Source organism: Caloenas nicobarica, chromosome 23 (assembly GCF_036013445.1).
Source record: "Caloenas nicobarica isolate bCalNic1 chromosome 23, bCalNic1.hap1, whole genome shotgun sequence".
In the NCBI taxonomy this organism is placed as follows: Eukaryota; Metazoa; Chordata; class Aves; order Columbiformes; family Columbidae; genus Caloenas; species Caloenas nicobarica.
Genome location: NC_088267.1, coordinates 3,505,969 through 3,522,227, shown reverse-complemented (window position 1 = coordinate 3,522,227; position 16,259 = coordinate 3,505,969). Strand labels below are relative to the sequence as shown.

At 46.7% G+C, this 16,259-nt stretch overlaps 1 protein-coding gene across 1 annotated transcript; it reads left to right on the top strand.

Moving 5' to 3' along the window:
• Positions 1 to 1,925: 1,925 nt before the first annotated feature.
• Positions 1,926 to 16,111, top strand: LOC135997629 (protein argonaute-4). The gene is made up of 18 exons (XM_065650361.1): positions 1,926 to 2,009; positions 4,490 to 4,655; positions 4,748 to 4,868; positions 5,877 to 6,058; positions 6,441 to 6,577; positions 6,656 to 6,790; positions 6,967 to 7,054; positions 7,474 to 7,621; positions 7,701 to 7,820; positions 8,048 to 8,176; positions 8,336 to 8,469; positions 8,819 to 9,003; positions 9,300 to 9,459; positions 10,022 to 10,337; positions 10,584 to 10,718; positions 11,502 to 11,603; positions 11,807 to 12,006; positions 12,100 to 16,111. Exons 1-18 carry the CDS (start codon positions 1,991 to 1,993, stop codon positions 12,206 to 12,208), a joined length of 2,586 nt encoding a protein of 861 aa, XP_065506433.1. The 5' UTR covers positions 1,926 to 1,990; the 3' UTR covers positions 12,209 to 16,111.
• The last annotated feature ends 148 nt before the right edge of the window (positions 16,112 to 16,259 follow it).

Genomic DNA, 16,259 nt, shown 5'->3' with positions numbered 1-16,259 from the left:
CAGCAGGCTGCGTGGGTGCCTCGGGGATCTGTGGACCCTGGTGCCTCAGAGCTCAGATTGCGGCCTACAAGGTGCCTCAGTTGTGAGGGCAGCCTGGGCCTGTCCCCGGAGCCAGGGTGAGCCAACGCTTGCACCTGGTGCCGCTCCTGTATATCTTGCAAACATTTGGTAGTGGGAGTGCAAATTGGACCGGTGGGCGCAGATGAGTCTGAGTGCGACCGAGTCTCACACCTCAACTCGTTTCTCTGTCTGCTCTATGTAAAGTGCTGCCACCACATGCCACCACCGAGCCTGCAGGTCTTGGGCCTGGATACCACCGAAGAGCACAAAGGTTGAGCTCAACCCCGACGCTCAAGAGGCTTCTTCAGAGCTGTAGGAAGTCACAGGGCAGCATAGAACAGTTTGATCTAGCTTCGGTGGCAGCGAGGTGCGTGTCACCTTCTTCCCCTGCCCAGAACAGGGAACTTTGGGGTATTTGCAACTCGCTTCCTACTGCTGGCAGCCGGAGGGAGAGCAGCGAGCTGGGCTGGACATCGGGGGCCTTGTTCTGGACCAGAGTTTGGGATGTTTGGCACTCTTTCATCGTTACATTTGCTCTGTAGAACACACTTCTGCAGTTAATGTTTTTTTCTTCCAAGTCAAACAGCAGTAATATGCTGTCACTGAAGGCAAGCCCAGGAAAAATAATATTTATCAAGTTAATTGCTCTGCTGACTTTTTTTGAATTTATAACGCACTAAGTATAGGCTTGAATTGTACTCAGCATCTTACAGGACCAAGCCTTTGTATTGCAGATTTCTTCAGGCAGAGACTGTATCTTTGTTATTTTAAAGTACTGTTTGCGTAGCCCTACAGGGCAATTATATGAGAATCTCATGTTTCATTTAAAAATGTTTTTGATGTTTCAACTTGGAGAATATCAACCCTGCAGGTTAAAAAAGGCAAATAAAGGGGCCTCGGCATTTATTATTTATAAAATGTTCTGACTTCTGACCTTCTTGTGAGTCAGCTGAGACTTGTTGGCTGAAGAGAACATGAGGGGTGAGCGAGGGAGCAGCTCGTGGCAACGGCAAAGCTGCTTAAAAAGGCAAAAAGTCAAGAACCCCCTTATTTTGGGGCACTTGGCCTGAAACGTTGGCCGGACTGTAGTCACAGCCCTGAGGTGCTCGGTGCTTTGCCAGACTTCTCCAAATGCTGCTTTTTCGGGTGTTTTAGATCCCATCGGGGCTGTTTAGCTGGCCCGGGATGTTAATCAGGCTGTATTAACGAGGCTGGGCAAAGTTCCCCGTGGCGGGGCCGTGGAAGGCGCCGGCGGAGCCGCCCTCACGGAGCGCGCCCGAGTTTTCCGTGACCGTTCGGTTAATTATTAAACCTGCGAACAGGTGCCGGGCTCCGGGGGAAGGGGGGTGGGAATAAAGGCGGGAAGGGACGCGGGGACCGGGCCCTGAGGGGCGGGAGACGCCGCCGCCACCGTCACCTGTTGCCGCCGCGGGGCCGCGCCGGCGGCGAAAGGGTGCGGGCGGCGTGCGCGCCCCCGCCGGCAGGGGGCGGCGCGCGTGCGCGAGGCGGCGGCGCCGGGCGGCGTGGAGGGGCCTGGGCCGCTTCCTCCTCCTCCTCCTCCTCCTGTTCTTCCTCCTCCTCCTCCTCCTCCTCGCCCAGGGGGCGCGCGCGCGGTGGGGGCAGGCGGCGGCGCGTGCTGGCGGCGGCGGGGGCGCGCGCGGGCTCGGTCTCGGCGGCGGCGGCGGCGGCGCAGCGGGGGGATTGTTTGCGCCGCCGCTCGGGGAAGCGGAGCGCCAGGACCGCTCCCCGCCGCGCCCCCCCGCCCTCCTCCTCCCGGCGCCCCGCCGCCGCCGTTCCCACGCCGGGCACCCACTCCGGAGCCAATATTCCCGAGATCAAGCGCTACGCGGCGGCGGCGGGGCCGGCGGCGGGGCCCGGGGCGGGCGGCGGGGCCGGGGGAGACCGCAGCGAGGCCGCCGCCGCCGCCGCCATGGAAGCGCTGGGACCCGGTGAGAGCCGCGGAGGGGGCGAGGCGGCGGGGGCGGCGCGGGGGCCCGGCCGCGGCCTGGCGGGCAGCGGCGGCGCTGGCAGGCGGGGCCCGGCGGGCCGTGGCAGCGGCAGGAACGAGGCCGCGGGCCCCGGGGGCAGCCTGCGCCATCCCGGGCGTTCGCGGCCGGGCCGGGCCGGCAGCCACCGCGGCCTGGGGCGGGCGGGCCGGGCTGGGCCGCAGGCCGGGGCCGCCGGTGACCCGCAGCACGGCCCGGCGGCGGCTGACACGCGAGCGGGCTCGGAGGCGGCTTGGCAGCCGCTAAAGAGGAACTGCAGCAGGTCGCTGAACTTTCCCGGGAGGCTCGCAGGTGCCCCCGCTGCCACCTGCCCCGGCTGGCGGGGACTCACCCCGGTACCGGGGCCGGGGCGGCCGGGCGGTGGGTGCGATAGTGGCAGCGAGGGGCCGGGAGCGCACGCAGGTCGCTCAGCGCACACAGCGATGTGCTCCCTGTGCCGGGGACCTGGGAGCCGTGCAGTAACACGGTTTATTTTTGACATTGAGCCGTTGTTGAGAGTCTAAGATGATACTTTCTGAAATATGTCCCTCATTTTAAATTTTTTTAACAAGCTCTAGTGGTATTTTGCACGTGGCATTTTCCTACTTGTGTCTTATTCCGTAATTATTCTTCTGTCAAACGTCTCCAAGATGTATTTCTTGAGCTAAGTGGTCTGCGCGTCTTATCAGGTTCCCCTTCAAACTATTAGTGTAATCGAAGTAGTGTTAGTTTTGGTGTGATAGGAAGGATTTATTGACACAAAGGTGCAATTCCAGAAGAATGCAGATTTGAAGATAGCGGAGGGGTGACTTGGCGAGCCTGCTGTGTGTGTGTGATGTAGCACGGCCTCTCTGGAGATCCTCTTCTAGTTCTGTAAAACTGCTTCCTGTCTGAAGTAACTTGGTTGGGGGTGCTCAGTACAAAATTGACACAGAGTGGAAGAAATTAAAGGGCTAACAGCACATAGAACCCTATTCAGGTAAAAATCCTGGTAAAATCGGTGTGACTTGCAAGGGAGCCTGGCTTTCAAAGGGGAAACCAGTTCTTAGCTTATTCTCTGGAATCGTTGGGAGAATAACTTGAGAAAGGAGAAGGTGTTTTATCTCCTTTCATCAAAAGCCACTGAGGTCAGTGTTGCCATGCCTGTGTACAGAACTTGTCAATAGCGGGGGAGGAAAATGGGTAAATATAGTTGTCATTTAATCTCTTGCAGGAGGTCAGTGCCTGCACTTCAGACTAATTAGCACGGGATTAATGGATCATCTCTCTAGTATCCAGATAAGCACAGCAAACTTTGATTGCCCTTGATGATTCACGCTTGACCAGGCAGCTGTAGTTTTTTAAAGTAGTATCTGAACCCCAGGACGGGTGTCGTGGGGACATTGGTGCCCCCGGCAGCTCTGGAGAGCTCACGGGTCGAGTGGGCTACAGCTGCTTACATGCTCTAGGTGCTACTTCTGCTTAAAAACACTCTGGGGTTAGTGTCCTCAGATGGATAATTGTAATTGGTAGCGTAGTAGCCGCTGGACGGCCTGTAAGCCCAGTGTAGAAGGCTCCTGAGGCTGTGATAGATTTTTAAAGCCTCTTTTTAATGTTATCTTAACACTGTGAGGAAGACTTAACTAGTGACTAGCTTGTGTGTGGGTACTTTCTAAAGCCTCTAATAATTTCCTCCTTAGAACTGTTCCTGAAGCTCTTACTTTTGTATAAAGAAGTTATCTCTTCTGTTAGGAGTCTATAACTTTATGCTTTCTCCCTTATTCTTCTTTTTAGAAGAAAGCCTAAACCTTTCCTCACTCCTTTCTTCATATTGGAATTTTAAATTGGCTGAAATTGTGCTCTAGGGGAAAGTATTTAACTATTAACAAAAGCGATGTGTTCACGATGGAAAGGAAACGACAAAACTGTTTTAGCTTAGATCCAATATGGAAATATGGTTTTCATTTCGTTTAGAATAAAAATATCCCTTACTCATTTCCAGATAATATCAATTTTCAGATAAAAATTGAAGATGTATGTCCTACGTGTGCCAAGAGTGACAGCATTAATGTCTGAACTTTAAGCCTAGAGTGAAAACAATGAAAAAATGTGGCTTGTGTGGCTATTGGCTAGTTCTAGAAATGGTGGTAGGAATATATTTATCTTTACATTACATAGAAGTACATAATATGTAAATGGTTGCATTCCTTCTCAGCTCTCTGTGAAGTTCACAACCACAGTCATGAATGAATGTCACTAGAATTTTCAGAATGAATTATGGCACTAACCTATACATGCTTTGGGCAACGTGGTTTTTTTACCTGTAAGTTCCAAGCGACTGGAAGCCTGAGCCACTTGGAACGCTTCCATTTGCAGCCTCAGAGCGCTGCTTAAGGCTGCTGGAGCACACCTGAGCGGCTGCTGCGCACAGTGACATCTCAGACGTGTCCCCTTGCTGTCCCCAGGGCCCCCGGCCAGCCTGTTCCAGCCGCCGCGCCGCCCCGGCCTGGGAACCGTGGGGAAACCCATCCGCCTCCTGGCCAACCACTTCCAGGTGCAGATCCCCAAGATCGACGTTTATCACTACGATGTCGATATCAAACCGGAAAAACGCCCCCGAAGAGTGAACAGGTATGATGTGTGTTCTTTAAGAAAATGCAAAAAAGGAATTTTAAAGTGTATAAGATTTTCTGTTCTTCAACCAAACTCAAATTCCTCTGCAGAGAGGTGGTGGATACTATGGTGAGACACTTCAAGATGCAGATATTTGGTGATCGGCAGCCCGGATACGATGGCAAACGGAACATGTACACTGCGCACCCGTTACCTATTGGCCGGGACAGAGTGAGTGTTGCTGTTAGGACTGTTAAGTTTCTGTGGGAAAACTGCTACAGTGTCATTTGAAAAGTGACGTAAACCCAAATGCTGTCACGAGTGTTAGTGTCATCTCAGAAATGATAGACAGTGCCAGTCAGGGATTTCTGGGAACTTATTGGTGTTTTAGTGAAGTTTGGGTTTCTAATTCCCAGCTCTTCAGTTGGAGAATTTGTCAGTGATATTGTGAACTAATATGTTGTGCTCTTTTGGCTACGAATAGATTTTTTTTTTTTCCCACCCTGATAGAAACTTCCCGTTTCTCTGTTCTAACCCTTGTTCTGTTGCTAAATGATAAAGTAGTTGTCGATGACAAATATGCTCATTTGGTTTGGCTGTGCTGTTGAGATACGTCCTGCTGGTCCATAAGAACAACGAGATTGGCTGCACGGGCCCTTGGCGCTCATCAGCACCCTGGCTCTGACAGGCTGCGATTCAACCAGTCCTGCTACAAAACTTAACCTCCATCTACTCTCCTCCCTAGGGATGTGGTTCTTGCTGGTACAGTGCCATGGGAAATACACAGGATGAGTTCACATTTACTCTTTGGGCTGACCCTGTGTGAGAATCATCTCAAGTACTGTGCTACAACTCTGAGATTTGTGTTTCCCACTGAGTCTTTTTTTTGGACCAAAAGGTTTCCTTGCCTTCCCGTTTGGTTCACAAGACATCTTGCTGTTAATTGGCTGACTTAAAAAAAAAAATGACTCACAGTTTTCCAGAGCTTTGATGTCACCATACTAATTACTGCTTAAAATTTACACTTAAGGTTACCTCAGTGTGGTTTCTCAGATGAATAAATTACAAGCTTTCAAAATCCTAGGGAAACCAATTGTAATATTTTAAGAGAGCTACACAAACTAATTGTCAAAAATATAGATTCAAAGGATACCCTAGGAGAAAAACATAACATTGCTTAGTGTTGTGATAGTCTGCAATCTGTAACAAAAGCTTGTGCGTAATTCTCTTCTGTATCAGGTGGATATGGAGGTGACGCTTCCAGGAGAGGGGAAGGACCAGACGTTTAAAGTGTCAATTCAGTGGGTGTCTGTCGTCAGCCTCCAGCTGCTGCTGGAAGCTCTGGCTGGGCACTTGAATGAAGTTCCTGAAGATTCCGTGCAGGCGCTGGACGTGATCACTCGGCACCTGCCCTCCATGAGGTGGGTGCTCGCGGTGCATTCTGCCTGGCTTCATCTCCTATGTCTTACCGTTTGCATTAGTTATTACTTGCTGCTGTTCTGGTCTTGCACTTCCCTACAGTAGGAGGGATGAGGGATGCGGTTGTGTAATTCAACACCTGCCTTACAAATTTGCACTAGAAGAGGGAAATCTGATCTGAACTCAGGACTTGTATCTGCTGGTCATGTTTCTAACAGGAATTTGCTATAACCTTTCCAGCTGCGCTGGCGGTAGAGGCTTTGTGTGCGTACCATAAGTTACCTCAAACAGTTCTAACGTACTGTAGAAATGTGTTCTAAACACTGTAGGAAAAAGGTGTATCAAAAGGAATGATCAAAGTATAAATGTTCTTAATTTTTTCAGGTACACTCCTGTGGGTCGCTCCTTTTTCTCCCCCCCCGAAGGTTATTATCACCCCCTGGGCGGTGGCAGGGAGGTCTGGTTCGGTTTCCACCAGTCGGTCAGACCTGCCATGTGGAACATGATGCTCAACATTGACGGTATGTAGGAAATTCTGTCTCACTAATGTAAAGGAGTTCTTTCTGCTTCTAAATTAAATGTCTTCCTTTTTATCTTAGTGTCAGCAACTGCTTTCTATCGCGCCCAGCCTATCATTGAGTTCATGTGCGAGGTCTTGGACATTCAGAACATCAATGAACAAACCAAACCTCTTACAGACTCCCAGCGTGTCAAGTTTACCAAAGAAATCAGAGGTAAAGGCTTGTTCTAAAGCTGCTGCAACAAAATACTGGAAATCTGCTCATATTACATCGTAATGAAAATTTGCAAGGCACTTGGGAAACTGGCCTCTTCCTTTTTGCCTTCATCTTTTTCAAAGTTGACTCCTATGCTTGAATTTATTTAGATGACTTTTGTGTTGGCTTTTCAGGTCTAAAAGTAGAGGTTACCCATTGTGGCCAGATGAAGAGAAAATACCGGGTTTGCAATGTTACTCGGAGACCAGCCAGTCATCAAACGTACGTATATGAGCACTTTCTGAGAATCTTTTAAATCTTGGACATCTTAAACAATATACCTAGTATGTCTATGCAAGAATAGTTGATTCTGGAGGTGAAGCAGCTGTGTGGCTTTACTGGAATGTTTAGTCTTAGTGGAGTAGAGGAATAGTGTGGGTTTAGACCACTGCTTTATTTCCTTCAACACAGGAAAATGGACGCTGTATCCTGACTTTTAAATATAGTTATTGAAGGCTATAGTTTTTAAAATGGCTATGTAAAATTCAGTATATAGTCTAGAAAATATTTTCATAAAGAAGAGATCCAGTAGGTAAGGAAAATAAATGTTTCAAGTCTGGAACAGATTTTTTTTCCATACCATTTTTTCCTTTTAAAAAAAAATTCTTGAAAAGTCTAACCAGAACAAATATCCGTTGTAGGTTTCCTCTGCAGCTGGAAAATGGGCAGGCTATGGAGTGCACAGTAGCTCAATATTTTAAGCAGAAGTATAGTCTGCAGCTAAAATATCCTCACCTTCCCTGTCTCCAAGTAGGACAGGAACAGAAACACACATACTTACCGCTTGAGGTAAGAATCTAAACTTTCTCTTGCGCGTGGTATATCCTCTGTTAAACGGTATCAGGCCACCTCCTCTGTCCCCGTGCAGGTGTGTAACATCGTGGCCGGCCAGAGGTGCATCAAGAAGCTGACGGACAATCAGACATCCACTATGATCAAAGCAACTGCGAGATCTGCGCCCGACCGACAGGAAGAAATCAGCAGATTAGTAAGTGTGTTTTCCAGCTAAACAGTCTGTCGTTGTCATGTCTTACGGCTCTTCCAGAAGCATTGTAGTGTATGTAATGATAAGCAGAACGACCAAGAACTGCAGAAGTTAAAAAATCCGACTTCTTTCAAACAAGTCCGTTTCAATAGAAAGCCTATTCATGGCAAAGAGGACAGAGTCACCCGAAACATTCAGTGTAGTTACAGAAATACTTTTCTTCTCACCAGGTGAAAAGCAACAGTATGGTTGGTGGACCTGATCCGTATCTGAAGGAGTTTGGTATCGTTGTCCATAACGAAATGACGGAGTTAACAGGCAGAGTTTTGCCTGCACCAATGCTGCAATATGGAGGCAGGGTGAGTTTTCATGCTTTGTGAAATACCTCGTCCTGAGACTTTAAATTCACCAAGTGTTCTCTAGATCTTCGCATAAGATTTCGTTTCTATGAGCACTGTTCGGCTATAGTCAAGACAAAGCAGTATTTTATGTTTAATTTGCCTTTGGTTTCTACCTAGAACAAGACTGTGGCCACACCAAACCAAGGTGTGTGGGACATGAGAGGGAAACAGTTCTATGCTGGCATTGAGATTAAAGTTTGGGCTGTTGCCTGTTTTGCTCCTCAAAAACAATGCAGGGAAGACTTACTAAAGTAAGTATTTTCCTGTTAATTCCAGATACCTATTTCAACATTTATTCTCCTCATATTTCTGAAAGGTGATGTGCAGTACAAGTTGATTTTAATGCATCTAGTAGTAAAAAGAGGAAACAACAGTTCTGCAGCGTCTTAAATATTTAGAACTTGGGAGGAGGCTACAAAAAAGTTCATAACCTAATTGGCCAGCCAGGCAAAGCATTAATTCCCTTACGACCGATGCTGTGCTTCCTGCTCCGGAGGCTGCATTCCACTTGTATTCTGTTGTTTTGACAAATAACCAACGATAGTGTTTCATTCTAAAACCTGAACTACTCTTTTTTTTTCCCATGTATTTCATTTACAGGAGTTTCACAGACCAGCTGCGCAAGATCTCGAAGGACGCAGGGATGCCCATCCAAGGCCAGCCCTGTTTCTGCAAATACGCCCAGGGTGCGGACAGCGTGGAGCCCATGTTTAAACACTTAAAACTGACTTACGTTGGTCTGCAGCTGATCGTGGTGATTCTACCTGGCAAGACGCCTGTGTACGGTATGGAGAAGGGGCTGTAAAGTGTTAATTAGTGGCACAGCAAGTGGGCATCTTGTTAAGCACTTCAGCAGTAGGAAGGAGACAGAGCAGGCAACATGTTCTGTTTACAGGGGGGTTTTGGAGGTGGGTTTGTCAGGCCTGATGGGAGAGCTTGTGTATTACCAGAGAGCAAACAGAACCTGTGTCAGTAACTTCTAAGGATCTGAATTACAATAACGTGAAAAATATAAGAATAAGCAGATGGAACTACTGGCTGTTCAGGTAATTTAAAGCATAAACTTATTTTTCTGTCACAGCTGAAGTAAAGCGAGTTGGTGACACTCTTCTAGGAATGGCCACTCAGTGTGTTCAGGTAAAGAATGTGGTAAAAACCTCACCGCAAACGCTGTCCAACCTGTGTCTGAAGATAAATGCAAAGCTTGGAGGAATCAACAATGTGCTTGTGCCTCATCAAAGGTGAGATTAAATCTAAAGCTCTCCTTGAAGTCTGGATTGTCAAGCAAAATGGTGTAGTTAGTTTCGTTTGCTAAAATGGTATCTTTCAAAATACTGCGTGCTATAGAAATACCCACAGTCTGAAGTGGACAGAGGATGCTTCTGCATTCAGAACGTGCTGAGGAGCACCTGCTGCTAGAGCTGTCCGGCAGTGTGTGAAAACAAGCTCACACAGGCTTTTCTTTCCATGTCTCTTTTTCCTGCCTTTGGGTTCACTCAGTCTTACGTGTTCCCCTTGCCCCCGCCCCAAGCGTACTGTGTTTCCTTCCAGATGGAAAGAAATGAGTGAGGGGGAGTGACTTGTGATAAATGCTTGTAACTTTGCCTCTGCTGCTTCCCTTCTCACTTTCTGTTCTCTCTGGACTTTGAGAGGTGGAGGCAGACAACTTTGTCCTTAGACATTCCAACAGGATTTTAGTTCTGTCGAATGGTTTGGTTGTCACTTTTTTCCTTCCTCACCTGCCTTCTTTGTATTATTATTATTATTATTATTTATTTAATAAGCCTCAATCCTGTTGAACAGGCCCTCGGTGTTCCAGCAGCCGGTGATCTTTCTGGGCGCAGATGTCACTCACCCTCCCGCGGGGGACGGGAAGAAGCCGTCCATCGCCGCGGTGGTGGGCAGCATGGACGGGCACCCCAGCCGCTACTGCGCCACGGTCCGCGTGCAGACCTCGCGCCAGGAGACCTCCCAGGAGCTGCTCTACAGCCAGGAGGTCATACAGGACCTGACCAACATGGTGCGAGAATTACTGATCCAGTTCTACAAATCCACTCGTTTCAAGCCCACGAGGATCATTTACTACAGAGGGGGAGTATCAGAAGGACAGATGAAGCAGGTATTGCCTAACGGTTTCGTATTTGCTTGGGAAAAGGGATTCGCCCTTGAAAATATGTGTATTTATGTGGATTGCATTTGTTAAGGGGACAATTAGCAGTTTCATTGAGTTTTCCTGGGCAAGCACAATGTGCGGTTATCCTGTCTGATCATGTTCCTTGCAAAGCAGCATTTGTATGTGGAAAAAATGCAAATAATCTTATATGTACTGAATTTAGCACCTTACAGTGAAATATTCTACTTGTAGGTAGCTTGGCCAGAACTGATAGCAATCCGGAAGGCCTGTATTAGTTTGGAAGAAGATTATAGACCAGGAATAACCTACATTGTTGTGCAGAAAAGGCATCACACCCGACTATTCTGCGCTGACAAAACTGAAAGGGCAAGTAATGTTGACTACATAAGAAGGAGGTGATTGCAATAGGAAAGTAAGATTGTTGGTTAAGTGGGGTGGTGTCCATCTTGTTCACTGAAACCGAATTAATCTGTACAAGCAGTAGCGGTTTTGTGCAGTAACAGGCTTTCTCTACCAAAATAGCCCGTTCCTCACTTTTTTTATTGCTCTGGATCAAGCGGTCAGATGGAACAGTGAGTTCCCAGCCCCTTTTGGAGCAGGTGTTACTCTATCCCTGGAGCTGTGCCTTGGGTTTTTATAGCCTGGGATTCTTGACTAAAAACTGAATTAGTTGTTCAGTTTGTTGCATGTTCTGTCTCTAGATGCATCTGTAAGATTTGCCTATGGCACAAATGCACAAGCCAACTAAGAAACCTTTTTTTTTAGGAAAGTTCTTGATCTCGGGTTTGCTTGAAAAAAGCAGATCTCTGGGGTGTGAGTGCAAACAAGGTTATGAAATAAATTTATCTCAGAAAACCTGCGTTTTCAGATCACAAATGACTTGGCGTAGGCTTGATCCCACTCTGCAATTTTAATGGTACTGGCAAGTATTTTATTCTTCTCTGATGACGCACCAATTGGATTTGGTGAAGTTTCTAAAAATGAACTCGCAGAGAACATTTTCATTCCTCCTGTGTAAATGACCTTAATATTTTTCCACCTTTTTGAGCAGTAGATTCTGAAACAGCTTTGAGCAGAGCCTACCTTAGGAGCTATTTTTGGGTCACTTCCAAAAAAACCCATAGGCTAATAATAAACTTTCCTCGATAGGTGGGTAAGAGCGGCAATGTACCAGCGGGCACTACTGTGGACAGCACGATCACGCATCCTTCTGAGTTTGACTTTTACCTCTGTAGCCACGCAGGGATTCAGGTAACGGTTCAGCTCTGCTGTGCTCAGGCTGAGGGACTAAATCTTTATCGTCTTCCCCCTGTATAATGTTGCTTGGCAGCCGTACAGGTGCATCAGTTCAGTGCCCGCGTGGCACTCGCTCTTCAGGGCGCTGATGGAAGGTACAACCTTCAGGTGCCACCGCGGGTTTTGCCGATGCTCTGCAGCTCCTCTGTTCTCCGCAGGGAACCAGCCGGCCCTCCCACTACCAGGTCTTGTGGGATGACAACTGTTTTACCGCAGACGAACTCCAGCTGCTGACGTACCAGCTGTGTCACACCTACGTCCGCTGTACGCGGTCAGTCTCTATTCCGGCTCCCGCGTACTACGCCCGGCTGGTGGCGTTCAGGGCCAGGTACCATCTGGTGGACAAGGATCACGACAGGTAAGGAACCGCGCCTCGTCGTCTTGGTGGCCGGAAAACGGCCCTGAATTACTGCTCGGTTCACGGTTCTGTGCGTGTCTCTGCGTTTTTCAGCGCCGAAGGCAGCCATGTGTCGGGACAGAGCAACGGCCGCGATCCTCAGGCTCTGGCAAAGGCGGTGCAGATCCACCACGATACTCAGCATACCATGTATTTTGCCTGAGAGCGTCTGGGGAGATGGGGCAAAACCCCCAACCCGCGCGGTCCTGAAATGTTGCGAACGGCTCCTGCTGCAGCCGGGGCCCAGCTTGGCTCAGGCTGCCCAGTACCAGCAGCTCTGAACAGTCGCACTGAGTCTGTGCTTCACAGCGATGTCTGATGCACCAACACAATTGAGCCATTTGTTTCATTGTTTTATGTCGTAGAAATTCATAGACTGTCTTTTCTGATGCATTGGACTGAATTTTTACCTCAAAGCGCAAAAGGCCGATCATCCTGAAATTTTTAAAGGACTTGGCACGAAAGGTTTCTATTGAATATTTTGCTAGCTGTCGTTTTTAAGTTATCTTCTCATCCCATTAGTTTATCACGATGACCGATTCCCTGTCTTCATGCACTGCTTAGTGAGTATGCGTGTTCCGGCAAAACGTTTTACTCCAATGTAATTGTTCTATTGTGTGGGGCCATAGATTTTTTTAATGGAGATTTTAGACTTCACTACTGTAAATGCCTTTTAACAAACATAACTTTCACAGGTATTGCAGTTTTTTGTCGGTTTTACTAATTATCTTTTTAATCTCTGCAGACTTTGGCTGCAAAGCAATTGCACTATACTGCGAGTTCAAATAGGTGGTTCTTGTTCTGTGAATGTGTAATATAATCAGATAGTGATGCCTGTCAGTAGATTTTAATTATAATGGTTACAAATAATACTGCCATGGTATCGTAACAAGTTCTGAACCATCATTTCCCCCCTCTAAAACTGATAAAAAAACAACAAAAAAAAATTAGCTTTTAGGTATTTTGCAAACTTTTACAAAAGTGCCCACTTTATGCTGCTGTGTGGTTTGATAAATCTAAATGATTTTAAAACTTTTTTCTCATAGGAGGTTTAACTTTGGCAATAAGTATTTGTTTTTTAAGCCCCCCTGACAGTGTAGTTTTCTAGCTGAGGATTGTGCATGAGTTTAACCAACATTCTCGTGTCGTTTTCTGAACACGCAATTTGGCAGTTTCTGAAACGAATTAGAAAAGACACGCTTCCATGCTTTTTTTTTTTAAGAATTATTTTTAACTGTTTTATATTCACTGTTGGTTTCCTGTCTACAACATCTTTTTATAAGCTTGGAAACTGGGTGTTACGTGTAGGAAGGCTTGCCAACCTGTACAGTCTAAATGTATCGTGTGACAGGCAACCTAAGGACTTGTACCAGCATTTTAAACTTTTTCTTCTTTTTTTTTCTTCCCCCTGGGAATGGAGGTTGCGCACACAACTGCATTAATGTCTAACCAGCATACGGCTCATTTACTGATTACGTCCCAGCCGAGAAATTAGGGGATTTTTAATCTGCTTGGCTTTTTTCAGCTGTAATAGAGAACAGGGGCTTGGTTTCACGGAATTCTCCTGGAATCCACCAACATCGTATGTTAAGACTCGATTCCTCGTAGTGTAAACCTGAGTTAGCGCAGATGAAAAGCTTGTTCCTAAACCAATTAGAGCCAACGGCGCCGCTTTGGTAAGAGAATTTGGAGAACGCCAGGGTTGCACTGTGGTCTGTGCTACCCGTGCGGGGTTTGCTGCTGAGCTGTCTGCTGGTGCAGAACCGAGGAACCAGCCCCTCCGCATTTCAGCAATATAAAATGCTGTTTCCTTCAGTCTTTAAGCTTGTAAATAAATTCAAGTTTACATTTCTAAATGCTGGTTTTTTTCAGTTGTACCAGAGTACACTGAACTTAGTCTTCAAACAGTTTTATAACCTTCTATCAAGTAGTACGTCTCAGTTTAAACTTTTTTTCTTTTCTGCTGAAAATGGGACTGAAGTGAACTCTGCTCCTGGCACCTACTGTGGACAGGTTTAGATTGAAAAAGAAAAAAAAAAATATTCTTTTAAGTTTGTGGTTTTGTTTTTCTTTTTTTTAAAGAATACCTCACTTGTGTAATAAAATCAGGACATGTGGGTGAGAGACTGACCGCTGCTTCAGCTAGATGGCTGCTTTTCTCAGTACTCGTTCAGGGAGAACACAAAAAAACCCTTTTTAGAATGAACTCTGACTGACCCAACACACATGGAGAACTTTTGGCACCTTGAAAAGAAACTGCGCACCCTTTTTAGGTTCTAGGATCAAAGATCGCTATTTTGCATTTGTGCACTAGGCAAGAATGTGACTGGTTTAATCAAGGGTGCGTAAGAAATAACTTAATTTTATCACCGGTTTGTTAGTTGTCCAGTGCCAAGCACTCCCAGCTCAGATCGAGTGACGCGAGAGCCTCTCCTTTGTTTGCCTGTGACTGGACTGAGTATTTAACCTCAGACTAGGGGGCCGTTAGATCTCGACTAAGGCCAGGACCTGAGCTCAGTGAGGTGTTAACCCGCTGCGCCGCAGGGCTGTGGCTTTGGGGGCAGAACGCTCGAGTTCAGGCCCATGACGAGGCCGAGACTGGAGTTTGGGCAGCGCTGTCCTACGCAGGCCTGAGTCCAAGTCTGGAGGTTGGGCTGGGCGATCTGGATTAACCCCTTGGGACTGACTGAATCATGATGCATGTGTCAATCAATGGGAAGATGTGCATTCTGTAGCTGTAGTTCTTAGGGTGGTTTGGGTTTGGTTTTGTTTTTTTTTTTTAATAAATAACGCCTGTTGGCCACTGTTTAGCTCTGTGGTGTGAAAGGTTTTAAATGTAGCAAAGTTTAAAGAGTTGGGGAAGGGGGTGGTTGACGTAAGACGGAGGCAGAAAATCCCATTTTTCACCCCAGTTCTGCTTGCTTTGTGACCAGCTGGGCTCTGGCCATCGCTCGTTCGCCTCTCGCCGATCCGCCCTGGCCGTAAGTACCGCGGTGACGCGCGGGCAGAACGTGTCACCCGGCGCGGCGCTCACCCTGACACAGCGCCGGAGCCCTTAGATCTCCGGCTACAGCTTCGCCCCTCGGGCGGGGACGTGGGCACCTTAGTTCAGAGCCAGCGCTTAACAAAACCGACCCCCAAAGTACCTTCGTGGATGTGCTGTAGGATTTTTCTTGCTCAATAGCAAGGGAGTAGCTCTGCTTTCATTTTCGGAAGGCAGGGCGGGAGGGCATTGTATCAATACTGTCTCAACTGCAAGGTTTTTTCCTTGTGCACTGGAGGAAAGATCTTGTAATATCACGTACAGATTTTCTTATACCTTGCTATTGACATTTTCATATTTCTATGTCTAGAGGCTGAAACTTCAATGTAAAATGTTTGCATTTGTTCATTTTGACTTATGATGTAATTTTTGTTTCTATATTGTTAGACTTGTAATGTTTAAAATTGTATTTTATTAAATTTGGACTGGATGTATGTCTATAGCAATACGAGGTACTCTTTCTAAACTGTTATGGGTGGGTTGCAGCCCCATGTTGCGATAAGATGCTGGTTGTGTACAATTTGCAATGTATTTTTTTTTTTTTAGCCTGCAGGGATATTTTGTGTTCATGTGTCCAAAAATAAGAATAATAATAATAAAAATTGGCATTCTTGTGCCAAATGTTCTGTTTTTCCTCGTTGATGTCTATTAAATGCAATGTACAGAGTGAGCAACCGATACTGTTGCCTGTAAACAAATGTCTTAAATTATTTAACTTTTAATTAAAACTTGTACACCATGTGTAACCTGTGGAACTCATTGCCACAACATATTTATTTCTGATGTGCAAGGATTTAGAAGGTGTTAGAACTATGGATAACATCTCGTGGTACTAACGCGGGGTTGAATTCCTGTTTTCAGAGCCTGCGCCAACCACGGGATGTTCGCAACGGGCGTATTTTCTTTTTTATTTTGACGTTCTCGGAAATTCTATAGCAATGTCTAGAGAAAATATGGTGTCAATAGACTCTGTATCTGCCTGGGGATGTGATTCTATATTAGAGAGTCGCTAATTAATAAATGGAAGAGCTGTTTGCTTTATTCATCTTCTGTATTTCAGGCGAGGGTTTGTTGTTGTCTCAGACAACTGGACTTCACTGAAAATACTGGGGTAAGGATAGAAAAAGCTTTTGGATGAGGCTGTAAGGGAACTCGAGACACAATTGCTTAA

Excerpts from the sequence above, each read along its gene's own strand:
- LOC135997629 (XM_065650361.1), top strand. Across the intron at positions 7,821-8,047 it reads AGGAAGAAATCAGCAGATTA|GTGAAAAGCAACAGTATGGT; the intron begins GTAAGTGTGTTT and ends TCTTCTCACCAG. Across the intron at positions 9,004-9,299 it reads TGGCAAGACGCCTGTGTACG|CTGAAGTAAAGCGAGTTGGT; the intron begins GTATGGAGAAGG and ends TTTCTGTCACAG.